General features: G+C 39.6%; 1 protein-coding gene across 2 annotated transcripts in view; it reads right to left on the bottom strand.

The window, feature by feature from the left end:
• mospd2 (motile sperm domain containing 2) overlaps nt 1-14,031 on the bottom strand; it is a gene marked incomplete at its 3' end in the record, with an annotated part of 26,075 nt that overhangs the window by 10,406 nt on the left and 1,638 nt on the right. For both annotated transcript variants that reach the window (XM_014018688.1, XM_014018689.1), the window contains 7 exon segments: nt 201-319; nt 7,073-7,222; nt 7,624-7,748; nt 7,839-7,877; nt 7,989-8,049; nt 8,977-9,131; nt 9,262-9,348. In XM_014018688.1, coding sequence (XP_013874142.1) covers nt 201-319; nt 7,073-7,222; nt 7,624-7,748; nt 7,839-7,877; nt 7,989-8,049; nt 8,977-9,131; nt 9,262-9,348 — 736 coding nt within the window.

Below are 14,031 nucleotides of genomic sequence, written 5' to 3'. Positions count from 1 at the left end.
ACGTCCCCTTGTTTTAAGGCTGAGTTCACCTGAAACTCAGACTGAAGAAGTCTCGGAGGAGAGATGAAACTTTTCACTAAAGAAGAACCCATCCAGAGGACCTGCTTATTTTTTCTTTTTCATCTAACCACAGTGTTCGAGGCGCAGACAGCCTACTTGGAAAATGAAGGAGTTGTGGACACTTCAKCAGCTCGACGTACCTAACATCGAGCAGAAGACCTTTGAAGGTGGTCAGCGGCCTTCTGGCTCCTTTGACCCGAACGCTTACATCTCCCCTATCGCTGTCCTCCGACCTCAAACTGTCTTCCAGGAAATTCACCTGTAACAACAAAAACCATGCATTAAAAAACTAAATAGATATGGATTTTAAAGTCACGTGACTCTATTTTCTTCTTCACCCTTGCCTTACATGAAAAAGGAAGCTGTCAGTTCACAAACGGCTTGTTAATAATTTACAATTCTAGTGAAATACTGGTCAAAAGTCAGCGCTATAATAATAGAATCTTTATTGAACTGTTGTTTTTTTATTTTACAGGGAAACTTGTGAGCTTTGTTCCAGTAGGGTCTCTAGAAGGAGCACACAACAAGCCTGTCTGTGTCAAAATAAGGAACCTAAGTGACCYATAAACTCGTGATTTTTCCTGAGTGAAATAAAAAAAGAAGCCCTTGAACGAAAGTAGTTCAACCAGGCCAGAAGTCATGAGATCACTTGAGCACGAGTGCTTTAACTTCAACAAAATGCTCACAACYGTTGACCTAACTGTACTCTGCAGACAGACCACAGACTCCACAAAGGCTGACTGGATAGAAACTGAGGAACAACTAAAATCAATGTGAGCAGTTCGGGGGATGAAGTAGGTCAAATTGAGGAAATGAACGCTTTGAACACACGGTGCGTTCAATGGGACACAGTTACTGTCAAAAGGGGAGAAGAGGGAGTAAAGGTAAAGTCCCATCGACTAGACATGTGATAGAAACACCGTCGTCTCAAAAAGGAAGTGTAYATTTTCTCATAAAACCTGCCAGCTTGATTAAATGTCTTTGTCATGCTGCAAATAAAGACATCAAGAGATAACCAGCTTCTGATCAAATTTATTAGTTTTCAAAAGCAAGATTTAACACAATTAGGTCATCAAAATGCTTAGTAGAAAAATATAACATCCTCAAATTAGAGTATAAAAATTTAGAACAGTGTTCAGTTTGATATTAATGCTTTAATTAAAAAGACCACCACATTAGTGAGAAAAATCATTGGCCGTCTTTCCGCCACATGCAATATAAAATCCCATCACATGATACAGAACAAAAATAGATTTATTGTGAGAAACAAATTTAATGACTATAAAGAAATGAAAGACCACCATGAAATGTAGTGATTTACACACATTGTGTACGATATGAAACACAAGGACAGAGAAATTACTGATAATTGAATTAACAAAATGATGATACATATTAAAACAAAACAGAGTTGTCTTCATGATTAGAGCTTCCAGGTTAGGGTAAAACTTGGTTAAAAATGTTAGAGAACATTGAAAAAAGTTGCTTTAAAGGGATCCACGTTGTAACATTCAACTTTACTTGATAAACGTTTATTTTAACTGTAAAATAAAGACTGTAAAAATACTGTAGCCTGTTTAGTTTTGTAAATTTTTTAAAATATATTTTAACATGGATGGAGCCATTTTATTTACACGCAAAGCATTCTGGGTAACTGATGACATCAACTAGGTCATCGATGCGAGGCTGCTAGCGAGCTATATCCACCCTGAAGGTTAATCTTGGACAATATCTGATGATCGACTCTTTTAAATGAAACCAGAGAGCGTTGACAGAGAGGAGAAGGTAGAAATGACTCAGYCTGKAACTGAAAATATRGATGGAGGACAACAGAGCTGCTTCATGGAAGAAGAACCTCAGCTTAGTCTGTTAGCCTTCAAGCTAGCGCCAACGCTATATTGCCTTATATGTATTAGCTCGGCGCTAGAGCGACAAACAAGCTAAACTGAGGTCCTCCATCCATATTTTCAGTTGCAGGCTGAGTCATTTTTGTGTTCCCCTCTCTGTCATGTGGATGGAGGACCTCAGTGACGAGGAGAATGTAGCGCTGAGCTAATACATATATATGGTGATAGTGTCGGGGCTAATGCTAAAGTTAACAGGCTAAGCTGAGGTTCTTCTTCCATGAAGCAGCTCTGTTGTCCTCCATCCATATTTTCAGTTCCAGGCTGAGTCATTTCTACCTTCTCCTCTCTGTCAACGCTCTCTGGTTTCATTTAAAAGAGTCGATCATCAGATATTGTCCAAGATTAACCTTCAGGGTGGATATAGCTCCTAGCAGCCTCGCACCGATGACCTAGTTGATGTCATCATTTACCCAGAATGCCTTGCGTGTAAATAAAATGGCCCCGTCCGTGTAATATATTTTTAAACTTTTAGTTTAAAAATTACAAAAACTGAACATCCTACAGTATTTTTACAGTCTTTATTTTACAGTTAAAGTATATGTCTAATGTTACAACTAATCGGGGATCCCTTTAAGATTAAGTGCTGAGTGTTAACTTGGTCTACTGTAACAGAACAGTAATTATCTTAGCAGTATTAAAATATAAGGTTAGTTGATACATATAAAATGAAATTAACAGAGGCACTAGTGCTTATTTATCCTTCACCAATAGCTAATTAAGCAGAATGTGTGTGATTGTTGGTGCTAACATGACGTCAGCTGCTTGTAATTAAAAAGGCACGACTAAGTGACAAGATCAGGATTTTTTTTCTTGGTGGTGGGGGGTCAACTCTCAGATAGAAATGCAAGGTCCGTGACGGGCCACGGGTTATGTCAAGGAGTGGCAGCAGCACCATCAGGTGACTGTGACAGGAGGTGTAGTCACAACAATGTACACCTGCCAGTCCAGTCTGCAGAGATCGTCCAGACTCTGTGTTCCTGCTTGGTGTGGTTGTGATCACTGCCTTACCACAGCCAGCCCTTGTTTCAAGACAAAAAAGGAAAAAAGAAGAAAAAAAAAATAGAAAGAAAGGAAAAAAAAGAGACAGGAAATTAGCTCCCCGAAGCCAACGTCAGCTCAGCGCATCCTGGAGGACTATAGATTGAGACGACTGACAAGGTGGAGGAGGAGGAGTTGAGAGCTTTATTTATTTATAGGTTGTGAATCAGGAAGCATAAACACTGCGTGGAATGCACTCAGACAGGGTAAGAGCTCAAAGAGCCGGGTACATTAACACAGCGCCACAAGTTTAGACACTGCACGGCTACCAAAAATAACATCCACTAAATAAACTAGTTTATTTTGTGTTAAACACAAACAGCGAGCTGACACAGCTTATTAACCCCTAAGCCTTCATTTCAAACTCTCAACACTGGCCCAGCTTTCACATCACAAGCTTTTTTTTTTCATTTAGATATTCAAACTTTCACATACATGCAAAAAAGGGAGAAATAAAGCAGGGAGAAAAGTAYGGGTTAAGCAGGAAGTTATTAAGTGGGTGGTCTTATCTGCTCGATAGCGCTAAAGCCGTGAAGGAGGAAGCCTCCAGGCAAAAGTGTGGTGCTCAGGGCTTCACTTTTAATGAACGTGTGACCTTCAGCCCGAGTTAAGATGACCCGAATGGTCCAAGTTGGACATAAAAATCTAATTTTTGAACTACTTTATTCTCACGCTGAACAGTTACAACCTCCCAAAGACCCTCTGTGTGCTGACAGGCACATAAGCTCTGTTCTATTTAGTCACGTTTTCTCTGTGTGTTAAGAGTCACCTCAGAGCGATTGTGCAAGCTTGATTTTAACAAGCTGCCTTGAAATACATCTTCCTCTTCCCAGCAGGGCTTACATGTCGTCAGAGGACCACAGTCGCTGCTAATTACTTTTTACAAACGCATTTAAACAAATCCTGAYCTAAGATGAAGCTCCGTAACCTTTCTAACACCTGAAGTAAACCGATTGTGAAGAGTTTATGTTTATGATAAAACAAGCCCTGAAACTCAAGTCTGTTGATTATAYTGAGGCTAATGATTAACGAACACAGTCCACTTTATAAATCTTCATCTCTGGTTTATTTGATGAAAATAAGCTTTGGGTGGCAGAGCACAAACGGGCCTTATTTGAGCAGAACAGAATGATCTTTTTGAAGTGAAGTTCAAATTAATTCTAATAAAAAACAAACATCTTACCTGCTGTAGATGAGTCAGTTTGGAGAAATCAATTCTGATCAAACTGACGAGCTAATGGCTGGTCTGTTTTTTAAAAATGTTGATTCATATTGTCTTTTTGTTTGTTTATTTGCTGTTTTATGACAATTAAATTATCAGAACTATAACTTCTTTAATAAATCAGCAGMGTAACAAATAAACAAAACTGCTTATTTGCACCGTTCTTCAACAAGAATTTCTAAAAGTCTATATTTCTTGAAATGATTCCTCCATTACTCCTCAATCTACTTCTAAGCTGTTTTTTTTTCCATCTTTCTTTTGTGCCTGGAAGCTAGAAAAGAAGCTAAAAAGATTATAAAGCGAGCGGCTGAACAGTCCTGCAGGAAGTAAGCAGAATGTGGGACATGAGTGACATAAGCTGTGGGCCAGCGACAGTCGGGGAGCAGCACTGGTGACACCAGTCTGAGGAGGAGACGACAGCAGCGGTAGAATATTCAGCCCGCAGGTTGTCTCAGAGATGGGGCTGCGTGCTGCAGGGAGAAGAGGAGTCTGGTGACAGCGTGGAAAGGCTTAAGTAACAGACCCTCTGTGGACCACATGAGGAACATGAGGAGATGCGGCGCGGTGCCTGCGAGGGCTTTTTAGGGGATTTAAATCCGAGCCGAAGACACCAGGAGTTAACTCCATGGGCACACAACGATTAGGMGGCTTGATGATTACCGTATCAGCGGAGTGTTTTTTTTTTTAACGCGGCCTGATTATGGGCTGTAATCTGAGGTTCAACTGAAACAAAGCAAGGCGAGGAGGGGTTTGTGAGTGTAATCTGATGACAACTACTGCTAACAAACACAACTCCTTCCAATTACTAATAGGGGTATAGGAAAATATCAATACACGATATATATCGATATTTCATTTCCCGATACTGTATCGATTTTCTAAGCCCCTGTATCAATTTTTAATTAAGGTTTAAAATGTCAACTTTCCTGCCAATGGTTCATTTTTATGTTGTAGTTCAGCCTCTGACCGCTAGTTGGCAGCAGTGAGCCAGCCATTTGGCTCCTCTACTCCTAAGGAGCCAGAGAGTAACGGTAGCATTAGCATGGTGAGTAAACATTAGCATCGTGCACCGATAGACGAATCTGAGCAGAAAAGATCGACACCCTCTGCCTTCTAAGCTGAGGTAAGGTTACAAACAGTCCCTTATTAGTCAGAATGTCTGTATTTTAAGCCAAATTGAAGTGTCTCGTCCGGGGCGCTCTTTTTCCAACTATGGTCAGCCGTCATGTTACGGAAGGCAGGCATGCATCTAGTGCTTCAGGCTTAGGGGGTGTTGTGCGAAATTCAGTTGCCCTGTGAAAATCTGTCCCCCCCCTGTGTCTGGAGGGCAGAGTGACAGATCCGACCATTTTCACAAAACTTCTGATGAATTTCTTGTTAAAAGGATTCACATAATCTTGTCAAGGTAACTTTCAGTTTTATCATCAGCTGCTGTTAAAAAAACTCTAAAATAAATAAATAAATAAAAACTGGCCTTTTTTTAAATCACAGAATGAGTCCTTATCAGTCCTTTTCCAACTTTTCTCATGCTCTCTTTAGGCCTCACTATTTATCAGTCAGCCACCAAACACAGTCTTCCAACACATTGTGTGTATTTATTATTTTTTTATTGCTGATACAAGAACCAAATATTTCAGTTGTTTAAAATAATCTTTTCCCACTCTGTAACATGGGAACAAAATAATTTACCTCCAARTMTTTAACTGTGTTAATTACTCTCATCATAAACAACAAATCCTGAAGATTTGGGAAAATTTGCTCTTTATTGGCCAAAGTTACCTGGATGGACCCAACTATTATTTAAGCTTGTAAGCTACAGTTTGCACAGTTTCAATAAGAGAAAACTAATTGTCTCGCCACATCTTTGATTAATTTTGTCCAGCTGTAGACTAGGTCTCTGTCCAATCAGAGCCAGGTATTGTGTAGTTGGTGCTTTTAATCAGTTTTCAGTTCAATTAATTCAATCCAAGTCTATGGAACAGCCAAAAAATGTCACCACAATCACTCTGTCCCTCTAAAATCATTCAGAAAATTGAATCGTATCGAATCGTATCGTTTGCTGAATATCGTGATATATATCGTATCGTGAGCAGAATATCAAATATCGTATTGTATCGTGAGATTAGTGTATCGCTACAGCCCCAGTTACTAGTAACAATTTCATTCATAACCATAATAAAATCTCACAATGAGCAGTCTTCTCACTCACTCTTGCGTAGTTAAATAGTGTGAAAGCTTAAATATTTATTTCTAAGTGTTTAATTCATTTTAAAGGGGACAAATCACGCAAAATTGACTTTTTTAGCCATTAAATCCATTTTTTTTGTGTACTCTGAGTCTCTAGGAAATTTTGAATTTAGTCTCTCTTGTTGCTGCGTCGACATATTTAAATTCTGTTTAGGTCATATTTTTCAACCTGTTCAGTTTTCTCTATTTTCTTTGACATTTTCTGAACTGCTAAATAAGGTCTGGACTCCAACATGTAAGGCTGGATGAACAAGTCCTCCCTTGTTGGCATCTTTTAATTAATTTGTAAATTTAAAGTTTCAGCTTTTCTTTTTAGTCGTGAACTTCTCTGTCAAATTAGAATAGCCCACTCTGGAAGCTGGATGGGGTGGGGGGAGGAACGCCCCCTTGTCTGGATATAAAGAGACGGCGTCAAAACGAGTTAATTTGASACACACATCAGAAAAGGGCTGAAAGAGGGGCTTGTTGAGTTACAACAAGGAGGAATTCAGACCAAAGCATTGCAATTTAAATGTGAAAAAGAAGGATTAAAAAAGCATGATAAGTCTCCTTAAGCCTCCAAATGAATCAAAAACAGTAAAGGTGAGAGAATATGTACCTTTTTGGGCTTTGGCACAATGTCAGAGGTGCTTTCTATTTCACCCAGTTTGCTGTCGGCATCATCGTCGATGACGATAGCTCCGTTTTCATTGATGGGCGTCTGGAAGTCATCATCAGGTAGAGGTGGGTAGTTGTACATGAAGGTGTCCTGGAATACGGAAACAACTTTAGTTCACCAGAGACTCAACTCTTTAAAGGTTTTCATGTCATGTGTTCCTCTTCTGGCTTCCCTGGACTTGCACACAGACAAACACGACGACAAAAGAAAGAAACTATAAAACTTGTGCTTGTGATGCAGATGAGCTGATAAACGTAATCAAAGAAACTCAGAGCAAAATAACAATTAAAAAGGCACATTTTTATGTTTTTTCCCACTGATCTTAAGACGAATAGCTGTATAATAACTTAGTTCCCCTTAAAAATTACATCTGTTAGTCAATTCTAAACCACTCTGACTCTGCATTAAAACTTCTCCAAACAACAGAAAGTTATGAAGTTTTTAGTGAAATTTGGTGCATTAGAAGTGTAGGAGAAAAAAAAAAAGCACACCGTTCCGCCCATGTGAGGAGGCAGGTATTCTAAATCAATGAACGTCTGGACCTCAGCTCGGGAAGCAAACCTCAGCTTGCTGAYTGCCTCTGGGCCTAACCACGTCCTCACAATTTTCCATGCAGCTGTGGCGAAGAGAGGTTGAGGAGACAAACGTTTGGTACTGTTAGTGAAACCACTAAAAGAAATAAAAATTTAATTTAACTCAGTCTTACCATTCATGATCCAAGGCATATCCACTATGACCATTTTGGCTAAAACAAACAAACAAAAAAGCAAACAAAATGTTCATAAATTCAGACTTTCAGGCTAGTTATCACTAATAAACAGACTTTTTTGGCTTTCATACAATAAATGATACTTACATAAAAACTTGGGATAGTACACTTTAAAGCAGTTGATGATGTACTTTACAAATTCCATGTCCTAAATAAAAGAAGAAAGAAATCAACAAGTTAAAAAAGTGCATCTACGAGTGTAGGAGAATGTTTGTTCTCTGTTTGCTGCTTCTAGATCGGATGTGACCCGCTTAAGATGAAATGAATTTTCACTGCAAAAACCCATCAGCATGATTCCCATCTCTGCTAATTCTTCAACTACAAYGAACCAGAAATTCTGAGCAAACAAAATGGATGGTAGCAAATTGTGAAGCATTAAATAATTGCTAACATGCCATACGATTTTACATAAATTCATATATGTGGTTCTTATTCACGTTGGTGTTCTTATCTGATTTGAAACGATCAGACAAGCAGCCCAAATGCCAACAGGTAGGACCCCTACAACCCAGCTAGGTTTCATAATTGGCTAGAAGCCTCATTGCTATGCAGGGGACTCACCGCCAAACCCTAATGAGATCATCCAGGTCTCCCATAGTCTCACCACCACCGTGGTCCAACAGATATCAATCAGACACGAATCTTTTAAAGCTACTCATTTTATATTTAGGCTTTATAGCTCTTTCKTCTCCCCCGTCTCACTCCTGTTGGTTTATTTGCATTTAATTGAACCATTTATTCTGTAAAGAGCCCAGCCAGTGCAATACACTCACGAMGGACGAGCTCCGTGAGGGAGCGGACGTCTGCGACAAAGTGAGTCAAAAGGATTAGACGGCCCACTCGAATTGACCATCGGGATTTAGAGGTGACTTTAATCTCCAAAGTGTTAAACCATTAAAGAGCATTGGTCTCTGCAACACCACAGCTCAAACAGCAAGAAATATGWGCGGAAGCAAAGGGATGGCTGGTCTCTAACAATTGTGCATTGTAAATATCATAAAAGTGATTTTAAAAAGGCAATGCGAATACTACAAAAGATGACTAATAYAAGACTCAGTTCATTGTTTGGACTTACTATATTGCTAATGCCGGACTCAGACATRTCAAACACAACGGTGAGTGGCATCCCAGGTTCTTTCTTGGCATACCGTTCCAACCAGAAGGCGACATACTTCTTCTTGTCCAGGATGGTTTTAGCATCTTTGACGTGCAGCTTCACCCTGAACCAGACTAAACACAAAGAAACAGCTTGGTTTTATAGACRAAGTCAGTAATTTGTATTACAAATGATAATAGATAAAGTGTAGGTGTGGAGCAGTGTAATGTAAATGGGTAACAGTGTAATAAAACATGTAGGTACAGAGTTTGTTGCCCTCTTTGTCGTAGCCATGGAGGTAGACAGCACCGGACTCAAACATCCACTTGGGAATGGTGCTCTCAGTAAGGTCTGAAACAAACAGGGTGAAACACAGGAGTTAACACCACTGTGACACGGCTGGCAGTGATCTGCAAAGTTCTTGTGTGGCTTTTGTTCTATCTGGACATGACTTGTGAGGCACAAAATGCCTTTCATTTGTCCCAAATAAACAATATTAAATATAGGCACTTATAAAACCAAACAGCTTAATATTTTAAAGGAAATCAGAAATTGTCACATTTTTGTTGGTGTTTAAGGCCTGAAATTGYCTACTTGTCCTCATTTCTTCTGTAACGTTTCAAATAAAGACCCAACAGCATACGGACTGAGCAGAGGTTGTGCTAGACTTTTTTTGTCGTCCGTCATTTTGACTGACAGGGTAAAAAAATCAGTCATGATCAATTTTTACCAGTCACTTTCTTTTTTAAATGATAATGACTGAAAATTCATAGAATGTGGCTATTGTCATGTTGGTTTTGCAGTTCTGCCTCAGATGCTGTGCCTGTAGGGTTTTATTGGAGAAAATTTCATCAGCGCACCTCAGACTACAGGCCACGTGAGCGCGATGCGCACGGTGCTGAAAAACAGCGCATCTGACCCAACGCGCACAATCACGCACACACACTGTCCCACTTTTGACTCAGTTACTGTACGAAAAGTAAAAATAATAATAATAATAAAAATATCTACAAACGTTCTTTAGTGGCAGCAGTTTGCAACATTAGATAATGCCTCCTTATTTCTGTCTCTGCCTCCCTTGCAAGAGGACGAGAGAAAAGAGAGAGGCAGAGATGCAGTCAGTCATAACGCACCGCTGCCACCGTGTTAAAAAATATTATTAAACAATAACAGAAAACGAGTAGATTTGATTTATGCAATAAAATGTCTCTGAGGAAAATCTCACGTTACGCACATCTGCGCCGGTCGTTCTGAAGTTTAAACCCACGCGCTGCTGCGACACTGTTGGAATAACAAGCACCACACTTCAGCCAAAGTTTTAAAATCAGAAAACATTTCTCCAGTCRAAGTGATCAGAAGTCAGCAAGACTTTATTCCCAAGTCCTACGAGCTCTGGCTTTTTTAGCAGGAGGAAATCCTACAGCGTGCGCTCCCGCTGCGCCACTGGTTCAGCTGCGCCTCAGACGAGCTCCGAAGCCTCCTGTCCTCAATGCGCTGTCAGCTCCAGGAGATGCATTCAGTATGGTGTCTAGATCTGAGATGATCAAATGGGAATCTTTTATTTATTTTAGATTAAATAARACCTCCGTGATGTAGACCTACTCTGTGCATAAAGCTGAAAATGTCTCCGTGTGCGAGTGTGATGCCACAGAGCCGTCTTGTGAAGCCTCATTGACTTTTTTTCTCCACCTCACCTGGCTTGTTTATTAAGTCTTCCAGACTTAAGCCTGGACACTTTAAAGGGATCCCCGATTAGTTGTAACATTAGACTTTATATGATAAACATATACTTTAACTGTAAAATAAAGACTGTAAAAATACTGTAGGCTGTTTAGTTTTTATAATTTTTAAACTAAAAGTTTAAAAACATATTACACGGACAGAGCCATTTTATTTACACGCAAAGCATTCTGGGAAATTGATGACATCAACTAGGTCATCGGTGCAAGGCTGCTAGCGAGCTATATCCACCCTGAAGGTTAATCTTGGACAATATCTGATGATCGACTCTTTTAAATGAAACCAGAGAGCGTTGACAGAGAGGAGAAGGTAGAAATGACTCAGCCTGTAACTGAAAATATGGATGGAGGACCTCAGTTTAGCTTGTTTGTCGCGCTAGCGCCGAGCTAATACAAATAAGACAGTATAGCGTGAGGGCTAGCTTGAAGGCTAACAGGCTAATCTGAGGTTGTTCTTCCATGAAGCAGCTCTGTTGTCCTCCATCCATATTTTCAGTTACAGGCTGAGTCATTTCTACMTTCTCTCTGTCAACGTTCTCTGGTTTCATTTAAAAGAGTCGATCATCAGATATTGTCCAAGATTAACCTTCAGGGTGGATATAGCTCACTAGCAGCCTCGCACCGATGACCTAGTTGACGTCATATTTTACCCAGAATGCTTTGCATGTAAATAAAATGGCTCCGTCCGTGTTAAAATATATTTTAAAAATTTAGAAAACTAAACAGCCTACAGTATTTTTACAGTCTTTATTTTACAGTTAAAATAAATGCTTGTCAAATAAAGTTTAATGTTACAACTAATCGTGGATCCCTTTAATAAGACGTGTGACAGTGGGTTGATGATTGCGCAATTTCAGCACGTCTTTTCTAGGGCTGTGTATTGGCAAGAATTTGGCGATACGATACATATCATGACAGAGTGGTCACAATATGATATATCCCGATATATTGTGATACTGTAAGCAAGGTGATATATTGCAATATATTGTGATTGTTTTGTACAAATATTCTATTAAATAAAATCTTCTTACTGGGGAAAAAAAGAAAAACCAAAATTCATTGTCTCAGAAAATTCTAATATTACATAGACATACTTTTGATACATTTAGCTGTGTTCTGCTTTGTATGTGTTTTATTTTATTTGTTTCATATTTCATCCATGATTTCAATTATTAGACTAAATTTGCCAATAAATAGTTTGAAAATATATTTTTGCAGCTTTTAGTTTTTAATATTAATTTACCATATGGTCACCCAACACTTAACAATGCTGTCATAAAGTTCATTAAACAGATGATATGAAGCTACTGCACAGAGTTTCTGGGATCAGCTGACCTGCATCCAGAACCTGATTTGTATAACTGTGGGTCGAACAGCAGGGCAAGTCCCGAAGAAAACCAGTAAATAAATGGAGAAGCTAAAAAGCACAGTTAAAACATTTTTGAAGTGAACACAGCAGGATAAACGTAAAGTACATGGACTTTGATGCGATCAGCCGGACAATGAGAGCAACAGAGTTTTATGTCACGGGGGGAGTGCCGAGCTCGCTCGAGGCGATACGCATACGCTATATGCGTAACGTGAAAGCTGACTACAGTTGGAAAAAGAGCGCACAAGACACTTAATTTGGCTTAAAATACAGACATTCTGACAAATAAGTAACTGTTTGTAAACTTACCTCAGCTTAGAAGGCAGAGGGTGTCTGTCTTTTCTGCTCAGATTCAGCTATCGGAGCATGAAGCTAATGTTTACTTTCAATGCTAATGCTACCCTTACTCTCTGGCGCTCAAGAGGTAGAGGAGCCAAATGGCTGGCTCACTGCTGCCAACTAGCGGTCAGAGACTGAACTACAACATAAAAATGAATGGCTGGCAGGAAAGTTGATGTTTTAAACCTTAATTAAAAATCGATACAGGGCTTTAGAATATTGCTACAGTATTGGGAAATGAAATATCGTGATATTTCAGTGTATCGATATTTTCTTACACCCCTAGTCTTTTCCTGACCGAGTATAAACGGGCTGAAGACACGGTGGGCCATAAATTATCATAAATCCTCCCTCTGCCCTCCCACAGCTCATATAAAGTATATAAACTACAATAACGATGGCTGGATAGTGTTTCCTCCACTCAACATCAGTGTTACATTGACTGAAGTAGAGCCTTTATTTATTTATTTATTTTTTTGTTAACAGTGGACAGAAAAAAAGACGTGACCAGCTGCGCGCTCAAGTTCATCCTTGGGACCTGGATCAAACCAGCTGCTCTTTGAGCTCTTTTTAAAACCGGCTTCAGACAAAAAAATATATAATTTTAAACAAAATAACACGCAGAAGGAATTGAGCTGCTCGGGGTCCTGCTCTGGTCCAGCTCCAACTCCTCGTCGCTGCCACAGCTGAGGACCACTGCGRTGCTCCTGATGAACAAACACATCCAAAAACTCTGGACCTATCACTGAGAGCCGCAACGTCCCATCGGCATAGTTCTGACTGGAGGCCATGCACAAGATGGCTGTCAACGGGGGATAGTAGCGGGAGAGCAGACGGAAGTTGCACCTTTTTTTTTTTTTACTCAGCACTGGGGAAAAGACGTGCGACTCGAAGTATAAACCAGGTTTTTTTCCATCATTGTGTAAAAAAACCGGTCAAACACAGAAAATATTCCTTTAACGCAACCTCTRGGACTGAGTCATATGGCCTCGCTTGGCTCTGTAAACCAGTAAATCACATTTTCTAAAAAACAACTGGTTGACAAATAGAATTTGCTGGATTAAAGGTTGGTCAACAATGAGTCTTTCAAATGTCCAAGGAGAAACAGAGGGCATTGTTCTCCCAGGCCACTTATGTATGGAGATACGGGTGTTTCARACACAAAGAGACCCCTGTCTGTGTTTCCCCCAAGATAAGCTTAGAGCCAAACGCTGATTTGTGTTGAAAACTGCATGCTGATTTCAACATTTCTACTTTTAGGCAAAGCTGTRGATTGGACTTCAGAACTTTTTTTGTGTCTTGAAGTCAGCCTGTTGCACACATAATGAATATTGCTCCAAAAGAACACACGTTTCTAATAATTCTRTTTGTTTTATCAGACTTGAGTCTTGGGTTTTCAGGACAAACGTCTAGGACATGCTTGTTAAACCAAGAGACTAGGTCAGGGGTCTGCAACCTTTAGAAAAGTGGTTCTTAACCTTTTTTGAAGTACCGAACCCACCAGTTTCGTATGCACGTTCACTGAACCCTTTTAGTGATAAATAAAATATGATTTTTTTTCCCAAATTCAAGACATAGGTATATGTT

Source organism: Austrofundulus limnaeus, unplaced genomic scaffold (assembly GCF_001266775.1).
Source record: "Austrofundulus limnaeus strain Quisiro unplaced genomic scaffold, Austrofundulus_limnaeus-1.0 Scaffold199, whole genome shotgun sequence".
NCBI lineage: Eukaryota > Metazoa > Chordata > Actinopteri > Cyprinodontiformes > Rivulidae > Austrofundulus > Austrofundulus limnaeus.
The sequence above is the reverse complement of the archived record's forward strand: the minus strand, read 5'-3'. Positions and strand labels throughout refer to the sequence as shown.